This window comes from Phacochoerus africanus, chromosome 2 (assembly GCF_016906955.1).
Source record: "Phacochoerus africanus isolate WHEZ1 chromosome 2, ROS_Pafr_v1, whole genome shotgun sequence".
Lineage (NCBI taxonomy): Eukaryota > Metazoa > Chordata > Mammalia > Artiodactyla > Suidae > Phacochoerus > Phacochoerus africanus.
In genome coordinates this window covers 247,984,866-247,997,595 of record NC_062545.1, presented here as the reverse complement: position 1 = coordinate 247,997,595, position 12,730 = coordinate 247,984,866, and the positions used below count along the sequence as shown (strand labels likewise).

Here is a 12,730-nt window from a genome sequence, read left to right as displayed (position 1 = left end):
CCTTCCGTCCCTCTCTCCCTCCCTCCTTCCCTCCCTCTCTCCATCTTTCTCTTTCTTTATTTCTTTTGCACCCATGATATGCAGAAGTTCCTGGACTAGGGATCCAACCTGTGCCACAGCAGTAACCAGAGCTGCAGTAGTGACAATGCTGGATCCTTAACACACTGAGCCACCAGGGAACTCTTTGAAAATGTATGTTTTAAGTTTGGTCTTCTAGCCATAAAACTATTTGCAACTGAGATTAAATTAATACTGAAGCAGAATTTACATATACCATTGTTTTTTAGTAATTTTAGAATGGTGACTTTTGTTAAGGCTAACATTTTAGTTGTGTTCCAGTGTTTTATTTTTGTTTGCTTTTTAGGACCACATCCTGTGGCATATGGAAGTTCCCAGGCTAGAGGTCAAATCAGAGCTATAGATGCTGGCCTACGCCACGGCTACTGCAACTCGGGTTCCGAGCAGCTTCAGCAACCTACACCACAGCTCATGGCAATGCCTGATCCTTAACCCACTGAGCAAGGCTAGGGATCAAACCTGCATCCTCATGGATACTAATTGGATTCATTTACACAGCACCACAATTGGAACTCCTTGTTCTGAATTGTTTGGTCCAAACGTTATGGTGTGACATTGTATTCAAAATAATTTCAAATTCATATTGTAAGTGAGATACATAGTTCTGACACAGTTGTCTGTGTTCTGAATCTCCTTTCTGTCAAGGATCTGTTTTTTTTGGAACTAAAGCCTCCTTTATGTGTTCTAAAAATCTAACCGATCTAAAAGTGCAGCTTAGAGGACTGTAAAAAATTCTTATGCCATCTGTGTATTCAGTTATAGGTCCACATTGCCTATAAGGGAAGCCACTTAGGGATGTGGACAACTCTCACAAACACGGCTGTAACAGAGCCACATGCATTCTGGATGCTGCAGACTTCCTTTTGGTGAAAGAAAATATTAACATGGGAAAGACCAATCAGTCTTCTGTTACAGAATTTGTCCTAGCAGGGCTTTCTGGCTACCCACAGCTTGAGGCCATTTACTTCGTGCTGGTGCTGTGTATGTACCTGGTGATCCTGCTGGGAAATGGAGTCATCATCATTGTGAGTGTCTGGGACTCCCACCTGCACACCCCCATGTACTTTTTCCTCAGTAACTTATCATTCCTGGATATTTGCTACACCAGTTCTTCTATTCCCTTATTTCTCAACAGCTTTTTAACTTCAAAGAAAACCATTTCCTTCTCTGGATGTGGAGTGCAAATGTTTCTCTCCTTTGCTATGGGAGCCACAGAATGTGTCCTTCTAAGCATGATGGCCTTTGACCGCTATGTGGCCATCTGTAACCCTCTGAGATATCACATCATTATGAGCAAGACTTCATATGTGCCCATGGCTGCTGGGTCTTGGATTGCAGGCGGTGTCGATTCTGTGTTGCAAACCTCTCTTGCAATGCAGCTTCCTTTCTGTGGGGATAATGTCATTAATCATTTTACTTGTGAAATCTTGGCTGTCTTAAAGTTGGCCTGTGCTGATATCTCCATAAATGTTGTTAGCATGGTTGTTGCCAGTATGATTTTTCTTGTGGTCCCCGTACTTTTCATTTTTGTTTCCTATGTTTTCATTCTCTCTACTATCCTAAGGATTCCTTCTGCAGAGGGAAGGCGCAAAGCCTTTTCCACCTGCTCTGCCCACCTAGCAGTGGTGATTATATTCTATGGAACCATCCTCTTCATGTATACAAAACCCAAGGCTAAAGACTCCTCTGATGTAGACAAAGTACAAGTCACAGACAAAATCATCTCTCTTTTCTATGGAGTTGTGACTCCTATGCTCAATCCCCTCATCTATAGTTTGAGGAACAAAGATGTGAAGGCAGCTGTGAAGAATATACTGTGTCGGAAATGCTCCTCAGAGGGACTGTGAATGCTTGTGAATGCTACTTTCTAAAAAAAAAAAAGTTTATTTATTTATTTAATTAGTTTTTATATTTGGCCACATCTGCAGCCTATGGAAGTTTCCGAACCAGGATCAAACCCATGCCACAGCAGCAACCTGAGCCATAGCAGTGACAATACCACATCTTTAAGCTTCAGAGGAACTTTGAAGCTTAGGACTAGTTATCACCCGGAGGTTCAAAAATAATTATAAGGGTTGGTAATACCATTAATTCCTGAAATTCTCATTTTTCTATTCCCAGCATTTAAATGTAAGAGAAATTTAGGGCTTCCATTCTCCCTTCATGACTGGATTAAAGAGAAAAGGGACAGAAATCTAAGGGTAAAAAGATTCTTATTCAAACCACTCACTTTCACAGAATTTAGCTTAACTCTGGAATGATGCATTCTATAATTTCATATAAAAGGAAATACTATTTTACTAGTTTAACCTTTTCTATGTGCATCAGCTTTCTAGTCTCATATCTTTCTTGGGAATATAAAGTACAAAGTGCCTTGTTAGGGGCCAGAGTGCTATATAAACTCAACATCAAATAGTTCATTCATGGGGTTTTGTGTGATCATAGAGAGGGACGACCTCTTTAAGGTGTTGTACACCTGGCTATGTGTATGTCATGGACAAGACTGGAAAAATGATGCCATTTTTCCTAGGGCTGATAACCTTTTGGCTGCAAACTGGAAGGCCTACTTCTGTGCATAGGTATCTGAAGCAGTGTAAGGCTTTGTGCAGGCATTTCAGGTGGTGGATAAATTTGGCCCATCTTGTGTTTCAGGAGATGAGCAGTGGCATATTTGAGTGAAAACAATTGTTTCTGTTAAATGACATAAAAATTACTTTGTTTCTGAAGAACTTGGTTGCACTGTTCCCTGAGAATGTTTTGATAATGGGCTTTGAGTGTCCAAGATTAGATATTTTTACAGCTGCATGAATTTCCTGTTGAATGTGAGCTTCTCATTCATTCATTCATTCAGCCAGTCAGTCATTTTTTTTCTCAACTTAGTTATTCAATCAACCCATATTTACTGAATACCTATTTTCTTTGAGCATTATGCTGTTGGCAATATAAAAACCAAAACAAAACAACATGGAAACAAAAAACAAAACATGATCAAGGAGTAAACAATCTTGTGGAATACAGACTGACACATAAATTTGGGACAAAAATATTAAAGAATTGTCCTAGCTTTTCCTTTTCCCTATCTTCTAAGCTGGATCCTTTGTGTTCCTAGTGTATTCTTTTTTTTTATTTCAAATTAATGTGTATTTTATTAGTCACAATAATATCTACTTATTTTGGATAATAGTAGCAAGTACATGTGAGTTGCATATAATTTTAGTATATGCTCTGGTATGTATAGTTATCCATAGCCCATAAATTCTCCCCTCTATCTACCCCATCCCATGGGTGCTTGTCCTTAGGCTGTAAACCACGCTGCTAGAGCATAAATACTGTAGGAACCCTGCTAGAGTATAAATACTGTAGGAACCCAGCTGAGAAAGGCATACATTATCAGGGAAGTTATCAGAGGCCACCAGGTGGGGCTTAAGGTGTGATATGCCTCAGAGGTTAGGAAAAGCTAGAGTATGCCCAAGGGGAAGTCAAGGAGAAGCAGGAATGAGGTAGGTATATTGAGAGGCAATGAAGAACCAAGGCCAGGCACAGGGAGGGATATGTTGGGCATTTAGAAAAAATAAAAGGGTTAAATGATGCAAAAGGAAATTATGGAGATTCTTGAAATCAAACACAGGAGCTGCAAACTTTACTTAAGATAAAGCACTAGACCAGGACTCAAAGGAGTGAGTTATAATCCCAGCTCTACAATTACTAGCCTTAGGCAAGTTAAATTTTGGAACCTCAATTTTCATCATTGGTATGACTGGGATAATAACACCAACTACTCAGAGAAGAGAAGATTCTCTGAATTTCCTAGTGGGCTTTCACTTTATTTTGGTTACATCTGAAACAGGGAACTATCTAAGATTATTGAGCAGGGCATCAGCATGATGAAAGTAATATCTCTTTTTTTTTTAACTCAGTGAATTTTTATTGTATTTGTAGTTGTACAACCATCATCACAAGCCAATTTTACAATATTTCCGTCCATAACCCCCAGCCCATCCCTCCCCTGTAACCTGTCTCTTTTGGTAACCATAAGTATTTCAAATCTGTGAGTATTTCTCTCCTGAAAAGAAGTTCCCTGTATCCATTTTTTAGATTCTATATATAAGTGATAACATATAACATTTGTGTCTCACTGTCTAACTTCACTAAGGATGATAATTTCTAGGTCCATTCATGTTGCTGCAAATGTCATTATTTCATTCCTTTTTATGACTGAGTAATATTACATTGTGTATATTTACCACTTTTTTTCCTTCCTTCCTTCCTTCCTTCCTTCCTTCCTTCCTTCCTTCCTTCCTTCCTTCCTTCCTTCCTTCCTTCCTTCTTTGCATTTTAGGGCCACACCAGAGGCATATGGAGGTTCCAAGGCTAGGGATCTAATAGGAGCTACAGCTGCCTGCCTAAGCCACAGCCATGGCAACGTGGGATCTGAACCGTGTTTGTAACCTATGCCACAGCTTGAAGCAACGCCAGATCCTTAACCCACTGAGTGAGGCGAGGGATCAAACCTGCAACCTCATGGTTCCTAATTGGATTCATTTCCACTGTGCCACAATGGGTGCTCCCTTTTTTTTTTTCATAGTTTCTTTATCCACTGTTGGAGACATGAATATGTGACATGACAAAGAATGGAAAGAAAAGACTGGCACCATAGAGTGGCTGTAGACAGTCAGTCTATACTTCACAAAATCTTGTGACTCTCTCATGACCCTTGAGGCAAAATGAATGAGAACAACATCAAAGAACGGCATCTTGAAAACAAGATTGCTGAAGCATTGATGTTGCTGATGGAAAACCATCAGCTCTGACATTCTCAGGACTGGAGCCTTGAGGGATTTTTGGGAGAGGCCATAGTTGGCTTGAAGCAAACAACAAATTACAGCCTGGGAGGGCTAAAACATTTATGATTACTTTATGTGCTTAGGAATGACTGTCCTAGCATATCTTGCTTCCAATAAGTCTGAAGTAAAATACTGATGTATCCCCTGTACGTACAAGGAAGTAGAAAATAGTAAATAAAAACCATGAATTGGCTCAGAGGGTTGCTATTGCCTCTTGAAGGCAGTAGTCCCCTGACCCCCACTCTATTTCTGTGTCTCTTTCTTCTTATTTCTGCAGCACCGCTGACTTCGGGACCTGGGTTGATGAGCAGGCCTCGTCAATCCACTCCTCTGTCGTTGAACATTTAGGTTGCTTCCATCTCTTGGCTATTGTATATAGTGCTGCAGTGAACATTGGAGTATTGGCCACGGGAGTGGCCCAAGAAATGGCAAGAAGACAAAAACAAAAAACAAAAAACAAAAAATCATTGGAGTATATGCATCTTTTTGAGTCTTTTTTTTTTTTTTGGTATGTTGTGTCTTTATTGAGCTGAAAGAGTGATGAGTGGAATAGGATATTCTAAGAAGTCAGATCTCTAATGCTCCTAACCCTCTACCTGGCTCTGTTTTTGTCTGTTTTATATGCCCTGAGGCTTCCATCTAATATTTTATTTGGAAAAAAGTATTCTATTGCTAGGAAAATATTTAAAACCACTAAGGTGGGCTATAGAATCTAGTAAGAGTTATAAGAAAGAGATCGATGCTTTTGGATTGGTGTTTTAGAAGGATCACTTTGGCACTGGGGAGGACTAATGGTATACCTCTTGCTGATAAATTCCCAGGGCAGTTTCACATTTCTTGGCCAATTGTTGGCCTTTATGTTGTTTTCCTTCCTGTAGGCTTCACAGTACCTAGACCTACCCAGGTCCTTGGAGTTACTATTCCTTTCCTGACTGGTTGTGAAATAAGGTTTATCAAATAACTTTCATGATCCTTTGGGTTAAAGTTTTACTTCAATTAATAGAGGCAACAGAGAAGAGGAAGAAAATAACATGAATGGGAACATTCTATGGGCTTAGGAAATCTTCCAGGCTTTATCAGAATTGGCTCTAATATATGGATACTGACTATAAATATAAATACATATATATTTATATATATTTACCTCTGTATCTTTCCCAGAGTGTGTAATTGCTTCTTTCTTTTTCTTAATGGAAGATCTTCCCAGAACCTGAGTCAGAGAGAAAAATGCCTCTAATCATGCACTAAAGTCTATTTAGCTCTGTGCTGTTTGAGGATAGTATTGTTTAAATATTTTGTGTACTATAGAGAGCCACTTTTGTTCCTGAATGTAAGCTGCTTCTTTCTTTCTTTCCTTATATTTATATTCCTTACTTGGTTTTAAACTTCACTAGGTACTTAATGTCTATTTTTATACCACTGACTAATCCCTACACTCTGTAGTATTTTCCCCTCAACTCTTCAATATTCACATTGCTCTACATATATTCATTTGTGTTTACAAATACATTAAAGTATGACAATGTAAAAAATGGTGTAAAGAGACCTGGCATCAAGTAGTATGGCCTTAGAATTCCCCTCTTCTCTGAACCTCACTTTCATAATTAACAAATTTTTTTTATGTGAAAATGTTTGAAAACTTTAAACTGGAAAAATGGGAAATTATTATGATTTTATTTGTTAGTTTCTTGATACCAGGGACTAGATCCTTTATATAGCCATATTGATATACCATAGTTTCTATAAATGCCTTTAGGTCTATTGAAGGAGCCCAGTAAGTAGCATACTTGTTTAGTTGATTGATTTATTGAAACTGGCTGAATATAGATGACGTCAGTGGAGAGAGGCATTTATCCTGCTAATGTGGATGGAAAGATAAAATAATTGAAAATAAAGATATGGACAAAAATATTTCTGTTAACAAAGTGAGAGAATTGCTCCTACTAGACAGAAGTGATTTTGTGCTTGCTGCCAGATATAATTTGATTTTGTGTGCTGCTTGGAAGAGTTGATACTTGTGAGAAGAAGAAAAACATTCAAAAGTGATGTTCAAGACATTTTTTTCACTCAAAGACCCAAATCCTCAGGCTGTAGAAAATTAATGTATTTTACTAAGGATCCAAATAAGCTTTGAATCTTGCTCTTGAGTGGTGTTCCATCCCATGGCAGAAGTAGGGTAATGAAACAGTTAATGCATTGTGATAAAACCTACTATAAGACTAGAAACAGTAAAATCACAAAAAAATATACTCCAGGAGTAAATCATAAACATTTTTTTTCTGGCTTTGAAGGATAAAGAATATTTCTCCAAGTGAAAGTGGAGAATATACATCTCGGGGAAGAGCGCAGTGGAACATTTTCAAAGGAAGACAGGAGCTTGCTCCACAAGGCGTGCTGAAAGGATGACAGGAGTTGGAACAAGGCTTAGGTCCTTTATTTAATGAGGGTAGAGGGGATGTCTTTTAACCGTGAATAAATAACTGGAAGGGCTAATAAGATGTACCCAATATAAAGATTTTGCAAATTCAAAATTAAGGCTTCCTTCTACTTCCACATAGTGAGATCCCTTAAAGTTCTACTTGGCTCCTGCTTGACACTTATTTTTAGATGAGTGACACATTGCTATGGCTTTCCTGTAATATTCTTTTTTTTTTGCTTTTTAGGGCCACACCCTCGGCATATGGTGATTCCCAGGCTAAGGGTCCAGTGGGAGCTGCAGCTGCCAGCCTATACCACAGCTATAGCAACACAGGATCCGAGCTGATCTGCGACCTACACCACATCTCACGGCAACCCACTGAGCGAGGCCAGGGATTGAACCTGCAACCTCATGGTTCCTAGTTGGATTCATTTCCCCTGCGCCATGACGGGAATGCCCCTGTAATATTCTTTCAGAAAAAAAAAAAAAAAGCCCCAAAAAGTCCTCCTCATGAGGCTAAGTCCAAGGGAGGATTCCTTTGCCCAATTCCAATTACAGCCATGCTTCTCCTGTGTTTAAGAAACTTAAGTCAGGACAATGATACAGACCAAGAGAAAATAATTAGCCCTTTTCATTTATCATAAGGATATATCTAATATGTTCACAAATGGCATAGTTAGGTTATATTTTATAGGTCCACATATATTTCCACTCTTAGAGAAAAATATAGTAGCTTTAGATGAAGACAGAGATTTCTAGATTGTCAGATTTCTTCTAAACTGACCTACATTGTCTTGCCTAACAGGATTCTGTGTGGAATGAAAATGCATCATTTATCCTCAGACATGGATTTGTGAAAAAAATCTGGATATCCGATCTCATGTTTCAGATTTCTTGGTGGGACACATGTGATAAAGAAAGCCTCTTTAGTTGTATGAAGCAGGCCTTAACGATATCAAGGGCCAAAGGTCTGAGCAAAAGGGAATATTACTGGCTTTGGGGCCATGAAATATGCCATTAACACCAAAATAAGAATGTGTTATTTTAAACTGTGTTGATAGCATAATCTGTGGATGACCATATGGCGTGATTTGCATGCAGTAGTCTAAGTTGATCCCATTGTCCCACTATAATTGTTAAAAACACTCTATTTCAGTCTTAAGAGTATCCTAGTTTTTGTGGTAAGTGATATTGTAGCTCTTGTCACAGGGTGGAGTTGCTCAGAAATACTGTTGCTCCATTTCTACCAAGCTGGGAAATTGGTGGATTCTGAGGGCTTCCTTCTTAGTGAGGTTAGGGTTAGGTGCTCAGGAAATATTTATACTTTCTTAGACATGCATTGTTGTATTTAGACCGTTTCTTTCCACGCTTCATCCCCCAAAAGATTAGCTTTTGATCAAAACAAAGATAACAGACTATATGATAATCTCATAAAGATGTTTGTGGGTAAATCAAGCCCTTTCATATAAAATGTAGGGTCATCTTATAAATTTCTACAGAAAAAGCTGCTGGGGTTATGATTGGGATTATATTGATTCTAAAGATAAATTTGGGTAGAATTAATTTAACAATACTTTGTAAATTCATCAATCTATCCATTTATTTTATTTTATTTTTATTTTTAAGTACACACCTGTGGCATATGGAAGTTCCTGGGCCAGGGGTTGATCAGAGCTGCAGCTGCAGGTCTATGCCACAGCAACACCAGATCCTAGCTGCTTTTGCAACATATGCAGTTTGCAGCACCTGGGATCCCTAATCCACTGAGCAAGGCCAGGGATCGAACCTGCATCTCCACAGAGACAATGTCAAGTCCTTAACCTACTGAGCCACAATGGGAACTCTTATCCAATATTTTAGTTTTCTTAAATTCTACCAGAAAGTTTTGTAGTTTTGGTGTAGAGATCTTATTCCTAAATGTATTCAGCTTATTCCTTAATATTTTTGGTGCTATTTTAAATAGAGTTAAAAAAAACTTCTTTCTCAGGATTGCTCTGATGATTTGGGGTCTTTTGTCATTCCATACAAATTTTAGGATTTTTTTTCTATTTCTGCGAAAAATGCCACTGGAATCTGATAGAGATTGCATTCAATCTAGAGATTGCTTTGGGTATTATGGACATTATAGCAATCCATGAGCACAGAATATCTTTACATTGATTTGTGTCTTCAATTGCTTTCATCATTGTCTTATAGTTTTCAGTGTGCCAGTTTTTCACCTCCTTTGTTAAATTTATTTCTAGATATTTTATTATTTTTTGATGCAATTATAAATGGGATTATTTTCTTAATTTTTTTCTCACAGTTCATTGTTAGTGTATAGAAACACAGCTGATTTTTGTACAGTGATGACTTTGTGTCTTGCAATATTTTGAATTTATTAACAGTAACAATATTTTTGGTGGAGACTTTAGAATTTTCTGTTCATAATACCATGTCATCTGCAAATAGAGACATTTGTACTTCTCCTTTGTAATTCGGATGCCTTTTCTTTCTTCTTCTTGCCTAATTGCTCTGACTAGGACTTCCAGTACTATGTTGAATAAAAGTGGCAAGAGTAGATATCCTTATTTTGTTCCTATCTTAGAGAAAAAGCTCTTAGCTTTTCACTATTGGGTCCAATGTTAGCTAGCGGCTTGTCACACATGGCGTTTATTTCAGTAAGGTATGTTTCCTCAATACATGGTTTTTTGATCAAGTTATTATCACAAATCAATACTAAATTTTGTTTAATGCTTCATCTCTTGAGATCATTGTATAAATGTATCCTTCATTTTGTTAATGTGGTATATCATACTGATTGATTTGCAGATATTGAACTATCCTTGTACACTGGAATAAATCTCACTTGAACATATATATGATTCTTTTAATATACTGTAAGTTTCAATTAGCATATATTCTGTTGAGAGCCTTGCCTGTTTTATATTTTATTGATTTCTGCTGTTATCTTTATTTCCTTTCTTTTTGGTACATCAGTTAAATGTGTGTTAGACTTTTGGTTTTGTCTCTAAATTTCTTAAAAAGCAAAAAAAAAAAGGTTGTCTATTAGTCATAGTGCCTTCTTTTTATTAAACCTCTGAATCCTGGATTTTAATATATTTTTAATGGAATAAATTTGAATGTAATATTGTGTTAATTTAAGGTGTACAGTATATTACTTTAATACATTTATGTATTATAATAAGACTGTTTCTGTAACACTATTTATCATATTACATAATTACAGTACAAAATTAGTGTACATTTATTAGTGTATTTGCCACACCTTATAAATTTTTACCCTTAAAACTATATGTCTTATCGCCCCATCCTTGTCTCTTGATAACCATTTTTATTCTCTGTTTTGCACAGATCTGGTTTTTTTTAGATTACACCTATAAATGATATCAAACAGGACTTGTCTTTCTCTGTCTGACATCTCACTTAACATAACATGCTCAAGGTCCATCCATGTTGTTGCAAATGGCAGAATATCCTTCATTCACAGAATTGAATAATGTTCCTTTGTCTATACATATGTATCACATATTTTTTACCCAGTCAACCACTGATGGGCACTTAGCTTCCTTCCCTTTCTCTCCCTTTCTTCCTTCCTTCCTTCCTTCCTTCCTTCCTTCCTTCCTTCCTTCCTTCCTTCCTTCCTTCCTTCCTTCCTTCCTTCCCTCCCTCCCTCCCTCCCTCCCTCCCCCCCTCCCCCTTTCTTTCTTTCTTTCTCCCCCCACCCCCCTGGGCATTGGAAGTTCCCAGGCCAGGGATCAAATCCAAAGCTGCAACTTATGCCACAACTGCAGCAATACCAGAATCTTAACCCATTGCACTGGGCCAGAGATTGAACTGGTGCCTCCATAGAGACAAGCCAAATCATTAACCACAGTGGGACCTATGGATTATTTCTGTATCTTGGTTGTTGTGAATAATTCTGTGATAAACATGAGAGTGTATAAATCTTTTCAAAATCCCATTTTCATTTCCTTTGGGTATATACCCAGAAGTGGAATTGCTGGATTGTATGGTGGATCTGTTTTTAGTTTTCTGAGAAACTTCCACATTGTTTTCCATAGTGGTTGGACCAATTCATATTTTGACCAGCAGAATGTAAGGGTTCCCTTTTCACTCTATCCTTGCCAGCACCTGTTCTCTATTATTTTCTTGATGGTAGCCATTCTAACAGACTGAGGTAACAATATTCCATATCTTTGGGTCTGGTTGCTGGAGAGTCATCATTTTCTTTTTGTGATACTGAATGATTGTGATTTTTTCATGGTGTTTGATGAAAGTCCTCCTGCCTCTGCATTTGAAGTAGGAAAAACCTTTCTTATTTAGAAGGCTTTTTTTACTTTGATTATAATAGTTCAACAGTTGGTAATTAGGAGTCTTCTTTTTGTTTTTAGAATGTGGCACTATACCACAAGTTTTTGTTTTCTCTTATCAGAGTTGACTGGACACTAGGAATGAGACTGAGTGTGTCAAAAAAAAAATGCTCCTGGAGGAGTTCCCGTCGTGGCTTAGTGGTTAACGAATCCGACTAGGAACCATGAGGTTGTGGGTTTGATCCCTGGCCTCGCTCAGTGGGTTAAGGATCTGGCATTGCCGTGAGCTGTGGTGTAGGTCACAGATGTGGCTCAGATCCCACATTGCTCTGGCTGTGGCGTAGGACAGCAGCTACAGCTCTGATTGGACCCCTAGCCTGGGAACCTCCATATGCCGGAGGTATGGCCTTGAAAAGACCAAAAGAAAAAAAATGCTGCTGGAGAAACAAAACAGATACAAACGGAGGTGGCAGCGTAGTAGTAGTTGGTACTATGGGTGTGCCCATGGTTCCAGTAGGGGTATCTCAAAGGGGGTGGGGGACCTAGAGGTTCCTGCATAGATCTCTTATCAGAATACCTAGGCAGACACACCTTCAGTTCTATTTGTCTGCCTTCTTCCTCACCTTTCCCTCTGGTTTCTTCTCAGAGAGTGATGGGTCCATTCACCTGCAGCATGCATGATGGGGGCAGACTCCCACTCACCATCTTTACCTTCCACTTCCCCTGTCAGAAAGGTTGTGCTAGCTTGATGTCATTCAAACCACTGCTACCTCTGCTCCTGTTCCTCTGCATTTTATTATGCATTTTATAATGTATAATAGGTACATAAAATGTGCTAGGTAGGGATGTAATTAGGTAGTTTATATATGCTATTTTAAAGTTCTTTTTCATCGGAATTCCTTTGTGGTGCAGTGGAAACAAATCTGACTGGGAACCATGAGGTTGGAGGTTTGAACCCTGGCCTCGTTCAGTGGGTTAATGATCTGGCATTGCTGTGAGCTGTGGTGTATGTAGGTCACAGATGCGGTTTGGGTCCCTCCTTGCTGTGGCATAGGCCAGTGGATACAACTCCGATT

The 12,730-nt window shown here is 38.4% G+C and overlaps 1 protein-coding gene across 1 annotated transcript; it reads left to right on the top strand.

The window, feature by feature from the left end:
* Positions 1 to 962: 962 nt before the first annotated feature.
* On the top strand, positions 963 to 1,925 carry LOC125121325 (olfactory receptor 13C7-like). The gene has a single exon (XM_047769573.1). The coding sequence runs from the start codon at positions 963 to 965 to the stop codon at positions 1,923 to 1,925; it is 963 nt and encodes a 320-aa protein (XP_047625529.1).
* The last annotated feature ends 10,805 nt before the right edge of the window (positions 1,926 to 12,730 follow it).

Excerpts from the sequence above, each read along its gene's own strand:
- LOC125121325 (XM_047769573.1), top strand. The coding sequence starts at position 963 with ATGGGAAAGACCAATCAGTCTTCTGTTACAGAATTTGTCCTAGCAGGG.